This window comes from Xyrauchen texanus, chromosome 15 (genome assembly GCF_025860055.1).
Source record: "Xyrauchen texanus isolate HMW12.3.18 chromosome 15, RBS_HiC_50CHRs, whole genome shotgun sequence".
Lineage (NCBI taxonomy): Eukaryota > Metazoa > Chordata > Actinopteri > Cypriniformes > Catostomidae > Xyrauchen > Xyrauchen texanus.
Genome location: NC_068290.1, coordinates 9,000,740 through 9,022,190, shown reverse-complemented (window position 1 = coordinate 9,022,190; position 21,451 = coordinate 9,000,740). Strand labels below are relative to the sequence as shown.

Genomic DNA, 21,451 nt, shown 5'->3' with positions numbered 1-21,451 from the left:
CCTCAAAGCCCTTTTCACACCGTTTAGAGGAAACATGTCGTTCAACCCGGAAACCGTTGAGATTGAACATGCCCCAGGTGTTAAACGGCGAATGCTTACGTGTAGTAAATATCCGTTGAGTGCTCCATTTGGGACGATACTAAACTTTGAACATTCATACACTACATGGATGAGTGTATTAGTACATTTTGTAAGTGCATAGTGTACAATGTGTTGTTTTGGCCACAGCTAAGGTTTATGCTTACTTGGGCACTTTACACTCCAGTCCAATAGGAGGCGCTGTTGGCGACTTTGTTCCTGCACCTTTAACCAATGATGAGCAGAGGATCAAAGAAGCAGTAGTCATCGGTGGTATGCTGGCGAGTTGCAACAGGCTGGCAATGCAATGTCTTTTCTCGTGTAATTATCACAAAATATCGATCTTGTGAATGATCACACGCCTGTGGCCACACAATACAATACGTCGCAATGGCACCGGGTTGGCAAGAGATCGCGGCACAACATGTGGAGCAGATCACGGGATATGTGAGAGAAATCCTGTCGACCGCCCTCGTCTTCCTGAAGTCTGAGCTGGGAATAGACTTGGGTTTGAATCCCGATCTGTGCGCTCCATGGGTGCTGCTCGTAACGGCCTGGCTCGGTCTGGTTCTCATGCTGGTTTTATGGGTGTCGTTCTGCAGTGGTGTGTCGAAAAGCTTTCCAGGGGAGCTCGAAAACACCAGTCCAGTTCCACCGGCGAAGAAACCAGACCACAAATCTGATGAGCCAAAGAAAAGGAACAGAAAGAAAAATGCTGAAAAGGTTTGGCTATTGTTTACTGACATGAGTGGGAGAATATATGGGCATTCAGGCATCATTTACGCCATTCAAAACAGCAGTTAAAGGGCGAAATGTGTCGTAAATTACCCACTAAAAAGAGAATGACGCTGTTGAATGAGACACGCATCTTTAGAATGGTGCATTATTTCTGCGTCCTTTTGTTTTATGTTTTTAAATGTCGGTTATTTAAATGTTTCACAGAAAGCTCAGAGGAATGGTCTTGCTGTTGAACCACTGGAAGATGCCGAAGTGGTTGAAACTCGAGGACCACACGATGTGAAGACTGACAAGGTAGTGAAATACATTGGCTACGTATACATGCACCCTCATAATGCGATTACGGCAATACTGCGATTAAACTGTTGCTCATGTAAACAGAATATTGCGATTATGTAGGATGACCATATTCTGGTTTTCCAAAATGAGGACACCTTTTTTGGAGGGTGAGGTTAGGGTTCAAAACAGTGTTACTATGAATGCAAACTTTTTAATACAGCGAAAAAGACACTCTATTAGCTTAACATAAATGTATATAAATAAATACAAATGTCCAACATTCTTTTGAATGTCCATGTACTAAAATAAATTATTTGATGCTATGAGTGTACCTTCATTTACTATTACTATGGCCGTGGAAAATTAGGAAATGTGACAATTTGACCTGGTCGCAAAAAGCCTTTATGCTTTGCAGAGCTAATGTGTGCTGCTTAATTACTGCACCTTTATTGGCAACTGACACATAAGTGCCAGCTTTACATGTCATACATTCTGCTTCCCACGGATCTCGACCTGGACAAAAGCATGGGTGTTATTTTTGTGCAAATCTTCTGGAAATTTGCACTTTCGTTTGGGCATTGTTTCCACTTAGCTGTCATTTGCTGCGACTGTCAAGCAACTGTCCGAACACAACAGAGCTTTGTGCATTTGCAGAGAGATTGACAGGCAGGAATTTGGCCAATTGTTGCTGCAAGCCTCTTATAATCGACCAATTGGTGTGCAAGAAGGTGGGACTTACAAAGAGGGGTTGAAGCAATTCAAATATGCCGCACACACACACAATGAAGTATTAGACCAGATGCACATCATAATGCAACTAAAGCAGAATCCTGGACATTTTTGCAAATTTAGAAATCCCAGCTGGTCCAAAAAAAGAGGACATGTCTTGGAAAAAGAGGGAATATGGTCACCCTAGATTATGCTAATAATCAGAGTAATGATAATCGCAGTAAGATATGTGCAATTCACCTGTTTTATTTGCTTTATATTTGGGGTGACCAGATTCCTGCTTGTGGAAAACGGGACAGCCCCCTCCCAGCAAAAATGAAATTGACATATTGTTACCTATGTGCAGATCAATGCAAAGTAGAGGGTGCTTCAGCATCTGTAACTTTGGTCACCTTGTACTTTTCATTGGCAGTAATGTTTCTCAGTGTTTCTCACTGGAGGGGAAATATGGGACAAAAGAGAAATTTTAGGAGAGGGGAAATATGGGACAAAACACTAGACACTAAAGTCAGGACACTAGAAAAAGTGCTTAAATAGAGGACTGTTCCAGGAAAAACGGAACGTCTGGCCATAAATCACATTTCTTCCTGTCTGACCGTGCGCCTACGCCAGTGCTTCAGATGGATGATGTTTCACTCGAGCACAGGTTTGAAAACATTGCAAAACAGAAGAAGCTACACTTCTTGGCTTAATGTTAAACGGCAGTTTCTTGCACTGTTTTACAGCAGTGTTGCTCCCCATATGCAGAATCTATTGCCCCATGGCATAAGAAAACACATTTTCCCAAGATGTGAATGTCTGTTTGTAGTCTTAATTGAATGTCAGCAAGAACACATCAATATCCATCGCGTGTATTCTGATTCACAAACAAGTGACTCTTATGAATCAATTCTCAGTAGTGAATCAAAACAGACAGAGTGTCATCTGATAAACAAACAAATTACTATGAACCAATTCGTTTTAGTGAATATATTGAGACAACGCTTCCAGTGTAGTCGAAAATTATTCTTATTAACTGGTTCTTTTAATAAATTGTTCAAAAAGACTCACACACTGACTGACTTCTTTTCCTTATGCCAAGCTGTATTTAAAGATACATACAGTATCTCACAAAAGTGACCACCCCTCACATTTTTGTAAATATTTGATTATATCTTTTCATGTGACAACACTGAAGAAATGACACTTTGCTACAATGTAAAGTATTGAGTGCACAGCTTGTATAACAGTGTAAATTTGCTGTCCCCTCAAAATAACTCTCACAGCCATTAATGTCTAAACTGCTGGCAACAAAAGTGTGTACACCCCTAAGTGAAAATGTCCAAATTGGGCCCAAAGTAGCCATTTTCCCTGCCCGGTGTCATGTGACTCATTAGTGTTACAATGTCTGAGGTGTGAATGGGGAGCAGTTGTGTTAAATTTGGTGTCATCGCTCTCACACTCCCTCATAATGGTCACTGGAAGTTCAACATGGCACCTCATGGCAAAGAACTCTCTGAGGATCTGAAAAAAATTATTGCTGCTCTACATAAAGATGGCCTAGGCTATAAGAAGATTGCCAAGACCCTGACACTGAGCTGCAGCACGATGGCCAATACCATACAGCGGTTTAACAAGACAGGTTCCACTCAGAACAGGCCTCGCCATGGTCGACCAAAGAAGATGAGTGCACGTGTTGTCTTTGGGAAATAGACGTATGAGTGCTGCCAGCATTGCTGCAGAGGTTGAAGGGGTGGGGGGGTCAGCCTGTCAGTGCTCAGACCATACGCCGCACACTGCATCAAATTGGTCTGCATGGCTGTCGTCCCAGAAGGAAGCCTCTTCTAAAGATGATGCACAAGAAAGCCCGCAAACAGTTTGCTGAAGACAAGCAGACTAAGGACATGGATTACTGGAACCATGTCCTGTGGTCTGATGAGACCAAGATAAACTGGCGGAAACCAGGTGAGGAGTACAAAGACAAGTGTATCTTGCCTACATTCAAGCATGGTGGTGGGAGTGTCATGGTCTGGGGCTGCATGAGTGTTGCCGGCACTGGGGAGCTACAGTTCATTGAGGGAACCATGAATACCAACATGTACTGTGACTAGGGTTGCAGCGGTATACCACGGTTTGAAAATTGACGGTTATCATACCATGTACATTTGCTTATCTACGGTATTGAGAAAAAAATGCAACCGGACGGAGATTCTCACATGCACGTGCACATCTCCTTTCCTTCTAGACTGTCTGTCAGACTCGTGAACTTGCGCCACACACACACGCGCACACACACACATGCATGCAGCAGATGTCAGAGAGAAGCGAGGAGAGGGGGTCTGACATGAGTGTGTGAGTTAAAGCAGTGTTTCTCAACTGGTCTATTCGCACAGCAGGGAAATAACAATGCCATGGTAACTTCTCCCATTGAAGATATTTAATGATAATCTCGCAAACAGCTAAAGACTTCTCATCTGCACTTTCGCGAGTGTAACGAGCTCGCGCTAATGAGCTGCTCTTCTCTCTGGTGCGCGCATTCAACAACTGGGCTTCCCTCGATATTGCGGAGCGCAGACATCAAAACTGTGACCAATTTCAATTCTAGCGAGACTTTTCTAGTTTAAAGTGTTACGTAGATTGTCAAAACTGAACCTCTTAAACAGTAGCAGCCCTGACATGCCAAACAGCACTGAAGAGGAAAAGAGCAACACTGTGCTCTGCGCCTAAATAAATAAATACAAAATGACACACCATCACCTTTACAAATTTGTTTCAGGATTTTACATGAGTAAAAGTAACTTATATTATGACAAAATGTTATAGTTTCATATGAAATAATCTAAAAGTAGAATCTATTAGACCTCATTTTATATCAACAGTGGCAGTGTTAAAGTTTCAAGATGTGTTTCAGCTAGTATGTATTTTTCATAAATAATTTAATGTATTATTATTATTGTTATTTAAGGCTAGCACACTGACCTAACCATGGTAATGAGGAGCCTTTCCTTCTATGTAATTTGTGTATAAATATTTAATATTAGGTAACAAACAGGATAATAATGGGCTCATATAAGTAAATATGCTCTTCAATTTTTAAAAGCGGGAGAGAAAACTTCCTGTAGATTTTTGTAGATCAACAACAAAAATAATGTAACTTGCATATCCTTGTACTGGAAAACCACGAACAACAACATAAAAGGAAGTGCAACCCAGGATACATTAAATACAGGTTATGTTTAATCTATGAGAGCTCGACACTTGATTTCCAATGTTTCCTGAAGCAAAACCAGTTGAGAACCACTGAGTTAAAGGTACAGACAGGAGCAGTCTGGCTGTGCTGTCGTGCGTCTACAGTATATGTTAATTATTAATAATCATAGGACATTATTTAAAAAGCTCACACAGCTGATGTTATTTTTCATTTAGTAGTTAATTTAACATATAAACTAACATGCTTTAGTTATATAACATGTTATAGTTACATGATATTTATTATCATGTTTATAATTCTGTTTATTATAATTCTGTTAGCTTTCTTATTTTTTCTATTTATTTTATTTTCAAAAGGAGACATTTTTTTTACACATACTTCATTAAAATAAATGGTTTCAATTATAATAAATTGTTTGCTCAAAAATAAATAAATAAATAAAATAACCCTTCTGTTTTCACTAATAATAGTAATTGTGTACTACCGTATATTGTGAAACTGTGATATTTTCTGAGACGTTATCATACCGTGAAAATCTCATATTGTTGCAACCCTAACTGTGACATACTGAAGCAGAGCATGATCCCCTCCATTTGGAGACTGGGCCGCAGGGCAGTATTCCAGCATGATAACGACCCCAAATACACCTCCAAGACGACCACTGCCTTGCTAAAGAAGCTGAGAGTGAAGGTGATGGCCTGGCCAATCATGTCTCCAGACCTAAACCCTATTGAGCATCTGTGGGGCATCCTCAAACGGAAGGTCATTTCTTCAGTGTTGTCACATGAAAAGATATAATCAAATATGTGAGGGGTGTACTCACTATTCTGAGATACTGTATTTGCAACAAGATGCTTTTTGTAATATTATTTTATAAAAAAAAGCAATAATCAGATTATTGGCAAGGAGTATGTAAATAAGATTGAAGAGGTTTGCCCAAATCATGTAAACATCTTAATCTAATTATTCCTTATACTCAGAGTATTGGTGTACATGTAAATGTCTTGTTTCTGAGTTGTCACTTTGAAATTGTGGTTTAACTTCATATCATTATACTTACTGTACATGCTGTAATTAAAAGTTGGGCAAGATGTTCTGCCATTTTCCAGTGTACTTTTTTATTAATAGGATCAAGTGGGCAGATTTAATTCATATCAAGCTCTCTTGGCAAGATAAACGCAAGTGTTCATTGCCAATCCATGATTAGACAGCATACATACAGATACAAAACTAATTGAATGCTAAAGTGTAATATGCTTACGTTTTAAGATTTAAAGTCGTTAAGTCTCTGTCATGCACACTTTTGGTTTCGCTTTTGACACTGAAGTGACTGTTTTCAGGCGATGCAAATAGATATGGCAGCTGGTTAATTTGTTTTGACTCTCTTAACAGTCAACTATTAATCACAGAAAAGAATGCATTAAATTTCCCAGCCCCGATACATACTATATATATGTGACCCCATGACCAATCAGAACTTTCCATATATTTAAATCCGATCAGTTATTGGCATACGAACAATAGATACAATATGTGAATATTATAACATTCACTCATACACCGAATACACTTTTTTTTTTAATTGGAAAAAAAAAAGAAAGAAAAACAATCTCTTATTTTCTTAGGTGCAGAGAGAAAGTACGGATGCCTGGAACCGAAGGTGAAAAAAAGGGATTTTTTTTTTTTAGGTGTTTTAAGGCCTCCATGAGCCAATCTTTTAAAAAAAAATATTTAATGAGCATTTGGTACCAACCTCGGCCACCTGGTGCCACTATCAACAAGAAATAAATCTTATGCTTACAAGGTTATAGAATGTCTGTGGTACTTTATCTGTACATTTATAGATTTATAGTTCTAGTATAATACAATAACAAGAATGTTTTGCAAATCGAAATAAAGAAAAAAAAATATTAAACAGTCTTCTAAATGGTCTGCACTTATATAGCGTCTTTTTAACCTTAGCGGTATTCAAAGCGCTTTACACTGTGTCTCGTTCACCCATTCACACTCACATTTACACACCAAGGCGCTAGCCTGCCATTGGGGTTCAGTGTCTTGCTCAAGGACTCTTCGGCATGTGGAGTCATGTGGGCCGGGAATCGAACCACCAACCCTGCGATTAGTGGACAACCCGCTCTACAAACTGAGCCACAGCCGCTTCTAATACACGAAATCCCACAATTCAATGAATATACCTCAGGTTACATATGTTTCATGTGGCATTTGTTGTCAAGTGTGAAATGGGAGTTAATTGTGAGTGTTTGATTCCCACCATTGGAAATATCGATGCTGCTGTTGCTATTGCACTTTTTTTTTAATTGTTCTATGTAAACACGCACTAGATGTACATCTTTGACTGTTGCAATGCCTCTAGCTGTGTTTTCAGTGTTAAGTGCTGTGTTGAACGCCTTATTGATTTGACAACAAATGCCATATGAAACGTATAAGCTGAGGATCATTTAATTGTGGAATTTCATGTATTATAAGACTTTCTAACATTTAAATGTTTTTTTTTATTATTAAGATTTGCTAAACATTCTTGTTAATGAAGTATACTATAACTATAAATCTATATATAAATCAACAGATAAAGTACCACAGGGATTCTGTCACTTTAATAAGATTTCATACTTTGGAGATGAAAACTACTCACCTTTCAGCTAAAATCACTTGAAAGGGTTACTTTAAACTTAAACACTTAAAATAAATCTTTAAATAAAACAAAAAGCTTTAAAACAGCAAACAAATCAATGTAAAATATACATCTGCCTTTCTTACCTTCTTCACCTCTCATGAGTTTAATGATAGTGGATGAGATTTGTACCACATGCTAATTGTAAGCTAGCAAGAAAAAAAATTCTCATGTGTTGCCTCTTGAGGAGAATAAAAATGAAGGATATTCTCACGACGGCACTGAGACACCTAAAAATAATGGTCACCAAGTGAAAATGTTGTTTCACCTTCCGGTTTGGGCTGAAGGTTTGTATGGTTTTTAACCTTGTATCAAACACCATATGTGTTTATTTGGAGTCAGAGGACATTGATTTGATATTACCATCTGGACTTGCAGATGGAGCAAATCTGATTTAGATTTCTGCAGTTTGACTGAGCAATGTCTGGTGCAAATCAGTTTTTCTTTGTTATGGAACAAGTTTGTACAACAAATCACCATATCTTGTAATTCTGTGTGGCTTTAGGCAAAAAAGAATAAGAAAAAGCCAAAGCAGCCTGTTAAAGAGAAGAAGTCCTCTACATCCACTGATGGCAAAGAACCTGATGAAGGTATATGTGATGGCTAAAGGTCAAAGGCAAACGGCTAAAGACACATCTTTTCCATGAGCACTTGAACATACACTCATAATATATATACACATACATAAATAAAGTGTATATATATCATTCTTATTGCACTCTAATTTCTGTTCTGATGCAAATGAAACTTTGTAATGCAACACTTTTCATACTACTGTCTTCTTAAGATGAATCACTTATGTTGTATTGTTCCTCTTTAAGTCGCTTTGGATAAAAGCATCTGCCAAATGAATAAATGTAAATGTAGGTATGATTTGATTTACATGTAGTAAATGGGGAGATGAAGAATAACTTGTCAATGATTTTTGATCAACATCAAGATTTTAGTTTTCTTTTTTTAAATAAATGTGTTGGGGAAAGTGTATATTGTAGGTGCTGTGACATTTCTCAAAGTTTTTATTCACCTTTCACAAAGTTTATTTTAAATGGTGTGACAGTTTTAAATAATAGTCTCATTTGTGTGTGCTGAGTGACTCCAGCCAGGTCTCCTAAGCAACCAAATTGGCTCGGTTGCTAGGGGGAGGGTAGAGTCAGATGGGGTAACCTACTCGTGGTCATGAATAAGTGGTTTTCACTCTCAATGGGGCGTGTGGTAAGTTGTGCGTGGATCACGGAGAGTAGCATGAGCCTCCCATGCTGTGAGTCTCTACAGTGTCATGCACAGCGAGCCACATGATAAGATAAATGGATTGACTGTCTCAGAAGCGGAGGCAACTGAGACTTGTCCTTCACCACCCAGATTGAGGTGAGTAACCGCGCCACCACGAGGACCTACAAAGTAGCGGGAATTGGTCATTCCAAATTGGGAGAAAAAGGGGATAAAAAAGTATTAGTATAAAATAATTAGCAATATGCTGAAACATATTTAATTGAGAATAGCATGTAACACTGGAGGACAAGTATTTAATGTCAACTACCTATATAACTATTTAATGTAGTAAAGACCAAATAATTTGCTTAATGGATAGCTGTGACTCAAAGCTCAGTGTTTATTTGCATACAGGTGTCAGTGTCATTATTCAGGGTTCCCACCCATCCTGGAAAACCTGGTATTTTGCAATGGAGTTTTCTAGTCATGGAATAAAATAAAAATACAAAAATGTTGTAGTAGTAGATGACAGAGAGCGGATCCCTCTGAAGCATGCAGCACATTCTGTAGGTCCCCTTCGTGCCACCTAAACAGCACCAACCCGATATTCTTCTCACCACAATTGTAAAGAGCGGTTATGCCAGTTGAGCTGGTTTGAGTATTTCTGTACCTGCTGATCTGGGATTGTCACACACCAGTCTCAAGAATTTACTCCGAATGGTGCCAAAAACAACAATCATCCAGTGAGTGGCAGTTCTGTGGAAGGAAACGCCTTGTTAATGAGAGAGGTCAACAGCCAGACTGGTTCAAACTGACGAAGTCTACGAGAAGAATAACATCTCTGCTATTATGCTATTCTGAGATGTGGGTTGGTGCTGTTTTGGTGGCACGAAGGGAACCTACACAATATTAGGCTGGTGGTTTTAAAGTTGCGCTGATAGGTGTAGATAATTAAATAACAGCTTTTGGGGTTTAATAATCACACTGGGCCAGTTAAAAACACACAGAAACATCTTAATAAAAGCTTGATTGAAATGGGGGACCAAAACTATATAGAACTACTGTATAGTAATGTAATGTTTACTGTGATTAAATAATAAAAATGTATTAAAGCAATATCTCACATCTGATGTTTTTTTGTGCAGCACTTAATGTTTTTAAATTCTCCAGTGTTGTTTTGAGTTGTGTTGAGGATTTTGTAGAAAAAACTTCATTTGATAAAAATAATGCAATGTTAAAAATGTATAAGTATATCTGTTTTCATTTGATTAGACACCACTTTTGTAAAAATGAAAATTAAACCATGAATATAGAATTCAGAAAAACTAATCTTAATATACATCATGACCTCTAGTGTGTTTTTGCTTAAATATTTCAGAACATAAAATGACCTAGAAAATTATGCCTGGTAAAGAGTAGGAAGGCTGATTATTATACTGTCATATCTGTCAGGTACCTGGGAGACCAAGGTCAGTAACCGCGAGAAACGCCAACAACGGCGAAAGGACAAGACTCCGGGTGATGGGTCAGCCAGCCCAAAAGCAACAGCGGTGTCGATTGCCACTAATACCATGGAGCAATTCCACACTAACACCGAAGAACCTGAAATCTTCATCACCACCACCACCACTACTGCATCTGCACCTACAGTCCAAAGAGAAGTGGATGGTATGTTTACCACTGGAGTCAATTAAGAAACAATATTTTGACTATATATAATCACGGTTTGTAATTTGCTTTCCATTTTCACATAATTGATGAACAGGCTTGAATATATTATCAGAGAATCTGAATTATTCTCTCCTGTTTTCTCACTTTTTAGTCGATCCACCTCAAATTGAAGCAACTTATGTCCAAGAGACTGTAATTCCGCAAGGTAATCGCATTTAATAAAAATTAGAAACGCTGTCTTCAATGTTGATTAATGGGTGTCAGAAATGTGTTTTTTGCATCCGCATTGATCATCGATTACACGCGTCTTCTGGTCTTCTAGTGACCACATGTTGGGAGGAAGTGCTGTCTGTTAATAGTTCTGGCTGGAGTGATCTTGGCCTGCAGCTTCCTCCTCAAATGGCCAGTGTTCAGGCAGAGAGCTGGACCAGCATGTCTCTTCCGACTGAGCATCAGACTACTGAACCATCTATCTGGCCCCAAGATATGGAAGGTACTGAAATGAGTATTATTTAGCTCAAATTCTTAAAAATATGTCCATGTCATGAGTGTCCTCAGTCTTGCCTTATGTTTTTTTCTGGATAAAACAGTTGCAAATAAAAAACAAATAATTTTTTTAAATTTTTTTATACATATATATTTGACATTTTCTTAATTCAGGCTCATGGACCATTGTGGATGGATCGCATATTCCAGTCTCATTCAGTGGATTAACTGCTGGTAATTATTACTTGTGAAATGTATATGTTACCTAGAGCTGAGAACCTTTTTTCCCTGTAATGCTTACTGTAGTCACATTACACAGTGTACTTAAAGATACTTAAAGAATTTTTATTTTATTTTATTTGATCAATTAAAGGTATATTCTGTATTCAGTACGAGTTTAGAGCAGTCAACTGCATTTGTGACAATGTTGATTACCACCAAAAAATAAATACATTTTAGTTGTCCCTCTTTTTCTTTAAAAAAGAAGCAAAAATCGAGGTTACAGTGAGACACTTACAATGGAAGTGATTGGGGCCAATTTTTGGAGGGTTTAAAGGCAGAAGCTTATTGTTTTATGAAAGTGCACATTCATTCTTATGTTAAAATTTGTGTATTATTTTAGCTGTAAAGATGTTTAAATTATAGTTTTTATAGTCAATTTTTAAATTAAATATAACTTTCCACAGAAAAGGTTAGCAAGCGATTTCATCACAGTAAAATCATGTTAACACACATTGTTTGTCTTTCGGCTATAGTTTTGAAACATGAGTATTTTAACATTTATGGATTGGCCCCATTCACATCCGTTGTAAGCAGGGCCGTATTAATGCAAGGGCTTACGTTTATTTTATATTGAGGAATAAAGTTATTTCATCTAAAGATTAGCAAACGCTACAGTTAGATACGTTGTCGAGCCACCAAAGGCTGAATAAGTATGAGAAAATTTTTTCATAGCCCTTAGATTGATGTCGCCCCAATCTGATCAGCTGCACGTGTGTGTACTCTAAATGAACGTAACGTAGGTTAACAACATGGAGACTGATATAAAAGCAGGTAAGATTTCAAGTGTGATTGAAGCTTCACTTCATTCTGCATGTATACAACGGCTTAATTACACAATGATGATTAATCGACTTTATAGACATTACAGTTTTATCGTCTGTTAATGCTGATATTCTGTAAAGCTGCTTTGAAACGATGTGTGTTGTGAAAGGCGCTATACAAATAAAATTGACTTGACTTAATGATAATCATTTATTATTTCATATTGCTGCGCTGCTAAGCCTGTACCTCACATTCCTGCTAGAGGGCACTGTGTGCTCACACAGCACTGACAGAAGTGGTGAAAGCAGTTTGTCAGATTTTTAAGCACAGCTGTTTTACATTTAGTAAATTGCGCAAGGCCATATTCCAATTTAAATCTTAATTCAATCAGTAGTATCAATAATAGAGGTCAAAGTCAGCAGGTTGCAAGCGTTTTCATTTTTTTCCATTTCCATATTTTCACGTCCGTAACGCAAGTTCATTTCCTGATTCAAACTGGGGAAAAAACTTGTCTAGACAAGTTTTCTGATGTCTGGACACTTTTTCGCAGGGGTTTGTGATTAAACTTGCAAAGTGTTTGATATACAATGAATACTTTCTAGATAAACTTTAGAATATTTAGATAACTGTCTAGATAGATGTGATTTTGGAAATGAATGCCTACATTGGCTAAGTATTTGGCAGTTTTCTTATTTTATTTGAATATATCTGAGCATTTGTGTTATTTATAAGAAAATTAGATCTTATTTTATTTTACATTTACCATGTTTGATAACTTCCTGTGTTGTGCTCTTTGTGTTTTGTACGTTTTTCTTGCACATCTATTTTATCTATAAAGAAAAGTGCTTTGATATCCCTAACCAGGTTGCCTTGCATTCTAATAAAGAACATAATATTTTAATCATGTTGACATTTTTAGTAGTATATTTAAATTTGAAAAAAAAAAAAAAGACCTCAATCTTGAATTGTCCTTTAAGTCTGAAAAAAAATCTAGATTTTCGCCCAGCCCTAAATTAAATACAAATTTACCTTATTAATTTTCTTAATAAATGGACTTGTTGTTACTGTGCATGATTCATCAGTGCTATTTCATTAAAAAGGCTACAAAAATGTTAGCTTTTTTTATAGTCTTCCATCAAAATGTAATAACTTCAGTATTAAATTATATTAACCATTAATATCAAAGCTTAACAAATCTTGATAGATAAATATTGTCACACTCGTTTATTTCCTTAGAAATATTTCATTTTAGTCAGAAACGTGTCCAATTATTATTATGGATGTTATATGTGTTGCTAATGTGGTTGTAAACTATTGTTTTCATTAGCAAAAAATAAATTAACATCTTGTACTGTGTGTTTGCAGTCCCTGACTTGAGTTGGAGCGCTCATCCTCCTGTTCAAGTGGATGACGAATGGTCTGGAATAAGTATGAAGTTTTACACACAAAACCTGTTCTAGTGTATGTTAAAAAAATACATTTAAATTCTCAGCATTATGGAACTCTTAAGAATGGCTGTTTTTGGTTTCTTAGACAGCACATCTGCTGATCCATCGTCAAATTGGAATGCTCCATCAGAGGAGTGGGGCAACTATGTGGAGCAGAAGCCAGTGCGCAAAGCACAGATGGAGAAACCAGTCCTGGAGGTGGCACAGGTTGGTTAGGGATGGAATTGAATTCTAGTTTCTGACCAAGCAGTCGAACCAAGTGTGACAATGTACCATTTTCCTTTTTCCATTTATTAGGAGTCTGATACTGAGAAAGAGAAGGATGAAGCAGGTGCCCCTGGTAGCGGTAAAGCTAAAAAGAAGAAAAAGAAAAAGAAGGTAGAAGATGCTGGAGCATCTGCTCAGGTGAAATTAACAATCTTTCCATGCCCAGATATGAACCATAAAGTGTTGATTGGCTACTCCTGACCTAATTAATTGACACTAAATATTTTTCTTTGATTCTTATCTGGTTCAGTCCCAGGTGAAGGCAGAGAGAGATGCGAGCGCTGCAACACAGGCACAGAACGCAGCTGGAATTATCTTAACTGCCAGGGTGAGGATTTTTTTATTTTTCCACATACGTCAGGCTTTTAGCACCCACACTGCAGGTCACGTGTAGTTGTGTTGTTCTTTCCCACAGACACGTGTTGAAGTGTCACGTGCAGTATCATCAGCTCCTGTACAAACACAGCAGAGACCGGAGCCAACTAACAAGCCCGCGGCATCTTTACCAACACAAAGTACGTTTAACCTGTTTTAAGCCTTCAAAGTCCAATAAGAAAGTCAGTTTAATGTGATTTTTTTTTCTCTCTCTCCTATAAGGACCTATGATCTGCTTGAGCATATATAGTTAAACAATGAGGGCTTTATGAATATTTATGGAAATATTCAAGGTTCAATACCAGTTTAGTTCATTCAACAGCATTTGTGGCGTAATGTTGATTACCACAAAAAAATTATTTAGACTCTTTTAAAAAAGCAAAAAAGTGTTTCAGTGAGTCACTTAACATTGGAAATGAATGGGGCCAATGTTTGGAGGGTTTAAAAGCAGGAATGTGAAGCTTATCATTTTATTATAGCACTCGCATGTGTCATCTTGGACTTACACTGACACCTAGTGGCTTGTATGCAGCATAATTTTAAATCAATAGTTTTCAGTTTCAGATGCCATTGTAGAAATTGTGTATTCACAGACAGCCATGATTTATTTAATCAATGAGAGAAAGTGTCATATAACAGGACGGTTACTGAGATTAAGCGAGTAATATTCAGCTGGTTATGTGATTCCAACATGACAGCCACCATGTGCGGACCCTCTCCATGTAGAATAAAAGAGCATTTATAAAGTTACTGATATGAATGGAGTCTTCGTTTTAATGTGAGTGGCCATGATTTCCTACATGTATTGCAGAATTACAATTTATGGAAGCCCTGAACCGCACTATGAAAAATGTTTAGGTGTTTTAATGCTTTCCTGAGCCGCTCTCAATAATAAATAATTTTTCCTCAAAAAGAAATAATTAAAAAACAATTCCTCTTTTTTTTTCTTTCTCCTGAAGAGGGAACACATGAGGGGGAAACTTTTTTTTTTTGGCTTGCTAGCTTACAATTATCATGTGGTACCTACCTTGCTCACCAGGTTCCACTATCAGTAATCATGAAATCGTAACATATCAGATGACAGCTGTGGTACTTGATCTGTTGATTTATAGTTGTATAATACTCTTAACAGGAATGTTTTGCAAATCTAAATCAAGGCAAAAACATTAATAATGTTTGAGAGTCTACTAATACATGAAAGCCCACAATAAAATTAATATACCTCAGGTTACATGTTTCATATGGCATTTGTTGTCAAGTGTAAGAACTGGAGTTATTTCTAGTTGTTTTATGGCATTCACCACTGGGAATATGGATGATGCTATAAATAATGTGCTTTTAATTGTTTTTTGGCTAATGTAAACCTGCTCTAGATAGATGTCTTTGCCCGTTTGGATACCTCTTGCTTTGAGAGAAGGAAAAAATATATATTTTGAGAGAGAGAATTTTTTTTGTAGGACATATGCTCAGGAAGGCACTAAGACACCAAAAAACAAAAAACAATTCACTTTGCGAATTGTTTTTTCACAGTGCGGTTCAGGGCTTCCGTAACAATTGAAGTCTTAAGGAGTTTGCACTTTTAATACTTCTGTTAAAACTAATTTATTTGTATTATTTGAGCTGTAAAATGTTTAAATCATCGTTTGTAAAAGCCTTTTAGGGTTTATGGCATTACATTGTCATGGCAACAAAGTTATAAAATTGGAAATACAGTATCTTTACGCAGAAAATGATAGTAAGCGAATTTATCACACAAGTCATGTTAACACACATGTTGTTTACGTATTGTTTTTTTTTTGCTTTTGAAACGGAGTATTTTAACGTTACTGATTGGCCCACATTTGCCCCACTGTATCTCAGATTTTTGCTTTTTCTTTTTTTAAGAAAAGGAGGGACAAAACAAGTCAAAATACATTTTGTGGTAATCAACATTTTGCAACAAATTCTGTCGTATCAGCTTAACTTCTATTGGACCCAGAATATTCATTTAACACTGTTAAAAATTTTTTTAATCCGAAGTATTTTATTTATAAATCAAATCCAAATGGGACATTTAACAAAAGTAATTTGCATTCTTTGTATGTTGAAATTGAACTATTATGCGGAAAAACCCTAATATCACAAAAACATTGTGCGAATAAAGCCACGTATCCCATGTGTTCAATAGAATAAAATGATCACTAACGTAGAAATTGTAGCCACTATGAATATAACTACGATGATAAAATACTCACACAGACAAAACATTCTAGAAGAACTTGTCCCATGTTTGGGAGTAACAGCGCATCACAAAATTCTGGGAGGTCTGCGTGTGTGTGTGTGTGTGTGTGTGTGTGTGTTCGTGTTCCTCCCACAGCTCTTTACCCTACAGATCTATATATATTTTTCAAATGTGTCAATAAAACTGCTCTTTGGCACAGTTCAAGTTTGTATTCATTTTATTTACTCTGCAAACTCAAAGGCTTTGGATTTTCAGGACATTGTTATTTTGGATGAGCATAGCAACATTTCAGATGTGATTATTTGTCCGCTGGTTAGTCCAGTTATGAGTGAACTATTCAGTCACAATACTTTTTTGATGTGGATCATGAATTCATAATAAATTCAGTAGGAGTTTATTCATTAAATGTGTTTCCATCATAGTTTGTGCATTTCACGTGACTGAATAAAAAAATGTAACCACCGAATGTATACGTTTGTTTGTGCATTTTGGAGATTTGATTTGCATGTTGGTGTTTCCATCCAGCGGTTTTTATGGAATATCCCAAAATGAGCATAAAAATACATGGATTGAAACCCAGCTATTGAAACTCAAGTTAAATAATCACTCACTTTCTTTGTGTGAAACAATTTCTGAGATATTTTCTATTTTTCCTCTGCTAGAAAAAACAGAGGACAACTGGGAGTCTCCAAAACAAGTCAAAAAGAAGGCACGGAGAGAGACATGAGTGTGTTGCCTGTGTACAGAAAAGAGGAGACAACATATGCAATCTTTGGGTTGTACAGAAATTCGCACTTGATCACTGACTGTACTTTTTTGACACCCCTAATTCGCTGTCTTGTGAATCCCATCCCAGTGTCCCCATCCCATGGGCATCTAGACATTGTTCCATAACATTTCACATCATACGAAGGGACACTTAAAAATCAGAGTAGTCTTTCTTTAAGTACATTATTTAAATTGGAAATTTGTATTTGCAGCTAAATGTTTTTTTAAGAAGAAACTAGATCCTCGGTTCTTTTCATAAAGCCTTCGCGACATATCAAGAGCTGTGTGACCACGACACACTTATGATATACACACAGAGATGTAAAGGGATCTTTTAGTCCTGTTGAATTCCAAGGAACCAATAGATCATTGTTGACCTGTACCATGAGAGCATTTCAATCTTCATTCATGAAACACTGGGGCAGCCAGGCTAAACGGAGTGCGCTAACAGATGTACTTGAAGGGAAATTTCACCCAAAAATGAAAATCTGTCACTTACTCACCCTTGTTCTTCCGTGGAGCAGAAAGGAGATGTTAGGCAGTATGTTAGTCTCAGTAATCACTACTGAGACTAACATACCCTTTTGTGTTCCATGGATTAAAGAAAGTCATATGGGTTTGGAACAACATGAGAGTAAGTATTTGGAGGAACAAGTGTGTTATACTGTGGAAAGGAACACACAAATCAAGCCATATGTGTGAACCGCATCTAACTCTAAGAGACTTGAGCACAAGAAGATCATGCTAGTATAAGACAAACAACTTTTTAACCTGCTTTGGTGAAGTAGTAGTGATGCCGGCCAGGTGTTTGTGATCAATGTTACAACAGGTAAAGCAGTGTCAGGACAATTCCTATGCCTTAACTTGTGTTGTACATGATGGCAACAAAGATCTGTCAGTTGCATGCAGTTTCTTCTTTCTTTTTTTATTGTGTCTTAAGTCATGTTTAACAAGTAATAAAGAGTTTCTTTCCACACCTGCCTCAGTGCCTAACATTTACTCTTAGCAGATATTTGCCTAATCAGTTTTATGTAATGTCACATGCATTGCTCATTGTACCTAAATAGCTTACAAAATGTATTTGAATAATGTAATGGCGCAGAAAATCCAAACTCAATAGCATGAACTTTCGGTTTAAAGCGGTTAGTATAATATGTGATATCAAATCAAATCCCTTTATTGTTACTCAACCATATACACAAGTGCAACAGTGGGTGAAAGTCTTGGGTGCAGTTCCGAGCAACATCGCAGTATGACAATTACAATAAACATCTGTGATTTACACATAACACTGTTTGGACATCTTGTTAAACAACACAATATACACCATACGCCTAATAATCTACAATATACAGTATATACAAAATAAGACTGTATACAATAAACATACACTGTACCCCCAATCTCCATGTAATCAGTTGAAATACATAAGTGTTGTGTTGACATTCAGCTGTCGGTTGATGGTCAGATGCCAGTGTGTTATTAAGAGAAGTATAAAATCCAGTCCAGTCTGAGGCTAATATAAGTATATATGATATATATGTATCGTGAGTGATCAAGAGTTCAAAAGTCTGATTGCTTGGGGGAAGAAGCTGTCATGTAGTCGGCTGGTGCGGGTCCTGATGCTGCGATACCGCCTGCCTGATGGTAGCAGTGAGAGCAGCCCATGGCTCGGGTGGCTGGAGTCTCTGATGATCCTCAAAGCTTTTTTCACACACCGCCTGTTATAGATGTCCTGGATCTGCCAGACACCTCCGATGATGTGTCTGGCAGATCGCATCACCCTTTGCAGGGCTTTGCGGTTGTGGGCGGTGCTATTGCCGTACCAGGCGGTTATGCAGCCAGTCAGGATGCTCTCTACAGTACTGGTGTAGAACTGTGTTAAGTGGCGGTTCATTCCAAACTTCCTCAGCCGTCTCAGGAAGAAGAGGCGCTGGTGAGCCTTCTTCATAACGGCCTTAGTGTGGACGGACAATGTGAGTTCCTCAGTGATGTGGACACCGAGGAACTTGAAGCTGCTGACTCTCTCCACTGGTCCTCTGTCTTTCCTCCTGAAGTCCACCACAAGCTCCTTGGTCTTACTGACGTTGAGGGAGAGGTTGTGTTCCTGACACTAGCGTATCAGAGTGTGCTCCTCCTCACATCATCAGTATGATCAATACTACTGAAAAACCTGTTTTATGCAATGTACTAGATGTCCACTGCCTCCTGGGGAAAGTTTCTGTGCTCTTCTGGAAGTAGAAGACTTTGTAAAGTCAACCCATTGAACTGTGATGCACATGTCTTTTTGCTATAATATCTTTGCTGATTTTGATAAAGTAACAGTGTTTATGTTGTTACTGATATTTAAAAATGAGTATTTGCTAAATTGAAGCAACATGTGATTCTGAAGTGAAAGAACAATCTGGCTTTATAGAGATTACAAATGTTTGGGAGCTTGGCAATGATAAATTCCTCTCCTTAAATGTATGAAATTACAATTCAATTTCAATTGAAATGTCAAATTCAATAAAAATAAAACACACACATACATTTTATATATATATATATATATATATATATGCATATACAGCTCTGGAAAAAATTAAGAGACCACTCCAAATGTTTCAGTGTCTGTTGAATTCCTCCTAGAATGTTTTTAAGTCAATTTTTTTAACTCGCCCAACATCAATATGAAAGACTGGTAGAGAGCGTGCAAGACGCATGAAAGCTGTGATTGAATTGTTTTTTTTCTTCGTATTATTTGAGGTCTGAAAACACTGCATTTGTTATTTTGACAAGTTGTCTTTTTCTGCAAATAAATACTCTAAATGCAATATTTTTATTTGGAATTTGGGAGAAATGTTGTCAGTAATTTATAGAATAAAACAAAAATGTAAATTTTACTCAAACACATACCTATAAATAGCAAGTCCAGAGTTTTTCCAGAGCTGTATATATATATATATATATATATATATATATATATATATAGTATATCATATATATATATATATACACAGTATCTCACAAATTTGTAAGTACACCTATCCCAATTTTTCATGTGACAACACTGAAGAAATGACAATTTGCTATAATGTAAAGTCGTGAGTGTACAGCTTGTATAACAGTGTAAATTTGCTGTCCCCTCAAAATAACTCAACACACAGCCATTAATGTTTTAACTGCTGGCAACAAAAGTGAGTACACCCCTAAGTGAAAATGTCCAAATTGGGCCCAATTATCCATTTTCCCTGCCCGGTGTCATGTGACTCGTTAGTGTTACAATGTCTGAGGTGTGAATGGGGAGCAGTTGTGTTAAATTTGGTGTCATCTCTCTCACACTCCCTCATACTGGTCACTGGAAGTTCATCATGGAATTTCATGGCAAAGAACTCTCTGAGGATCTGAAAAAAATTATTGTTGCTCTACATAAAGATGGCCTAGGCTATAAGAAGATTGCCAAGACCCTGACACTGAGCTGCAGCACGATGGCCAAGACCATACAGCGGTTTAACAAGACAGGTTCCACTCAGAACAGGCCTCGCCATGGTCGACCAAAGAAGATGAGTGCACGTGCTCAGCGTCATGTCCAGAGGTTGTCTTTGGGGAAATAGACGTATGAGTGCTGCCAGCATTGCTGAAGAGGTTGAAAGGGTGGGGGGGTCAGCCTGTCAGTGCTCAGACCATACGCCGCACACTGCATCAAATTGGTCTGCAAGTCTGTCGTCCCAGAAGGAAGCCTCTTCTAAAGATGATGCACAAGATAGCCTGCAAACAGTTTGCTGAAGACAAGCAGACTAAGGACATGGATTACTGGAACCATGTCCTGTGGTCTGATGAGACCAAGATGAACTTATTTGGTTCAGATGGTGTCAAGCGTGTGTGGCGGCAACCAGGTGAGGAGTACAAATACAAGTGTGTCTTGCCTACAGTCAAGCATGGTGGGGGGGTGTCATGGTCTGGGGCATGAGTGCTGCCGGCACTGGGGAGCTACAGTTCATTGAAGGAACCATGAATGCCAACATGTACTGTGACATACAGAAGAAGAGCATGATCCCCTCCCTTCAGAGACTGAGCTGCATGGCAGTATTCCAGCATGATAACGACCCCAAACACACCTCCAAGATGACCACTGCCTTGCTAAAGAAGCGGAGGGTGAAGGTGATGGACTGGCCAAGCATGTCTCCAGACCTAAACCCTATTAAGCATCTGTGGGGCATCCTCAAATGGAAGGTGGAGGAGCACAAGGTCTCTAACATCCACCAGCTCCGTGA

General features: G+C 37.8%; 1 protein-coding gene across 1 annotated transcript; it reads left to right on the top strand.

The window, feature by feature from the left end:
* The first annotated feature begins 323 nt into the window (after positions 1-323).
* Positions 324-18,169, top strand: LOC127655635 (protein LYRIC-like). Its single transcript, XM_052143532.1, has 13 exons — positions 324-801; positions 1,021-1,110; positions 8,212-8,296; positions 10,368-10,583; positions 10,738-10,791; positions 10,909-11,079; positions 11,247-11,306; positions 13,482-13,544; positions 13,650-13,771; positions 13,862-13,969; positions 14,082-14,159; positions 14,247-14,346; positions 17,090-18,169. The coding sequence occupies exons 1-13, from the start codon at positions 469-471 to the stop codon at positions 17,152-17,154; spliced, it is 1,545 nt and encodes a 514-aa protein (XP_051999492.1). The 5' UTR covers positions 324-468; the 3' UTR covers positions 17,155-18,169.
* The last annotated feature ends 3,282 nt before the right edge of the window (positions 18,170-21,451 follow it).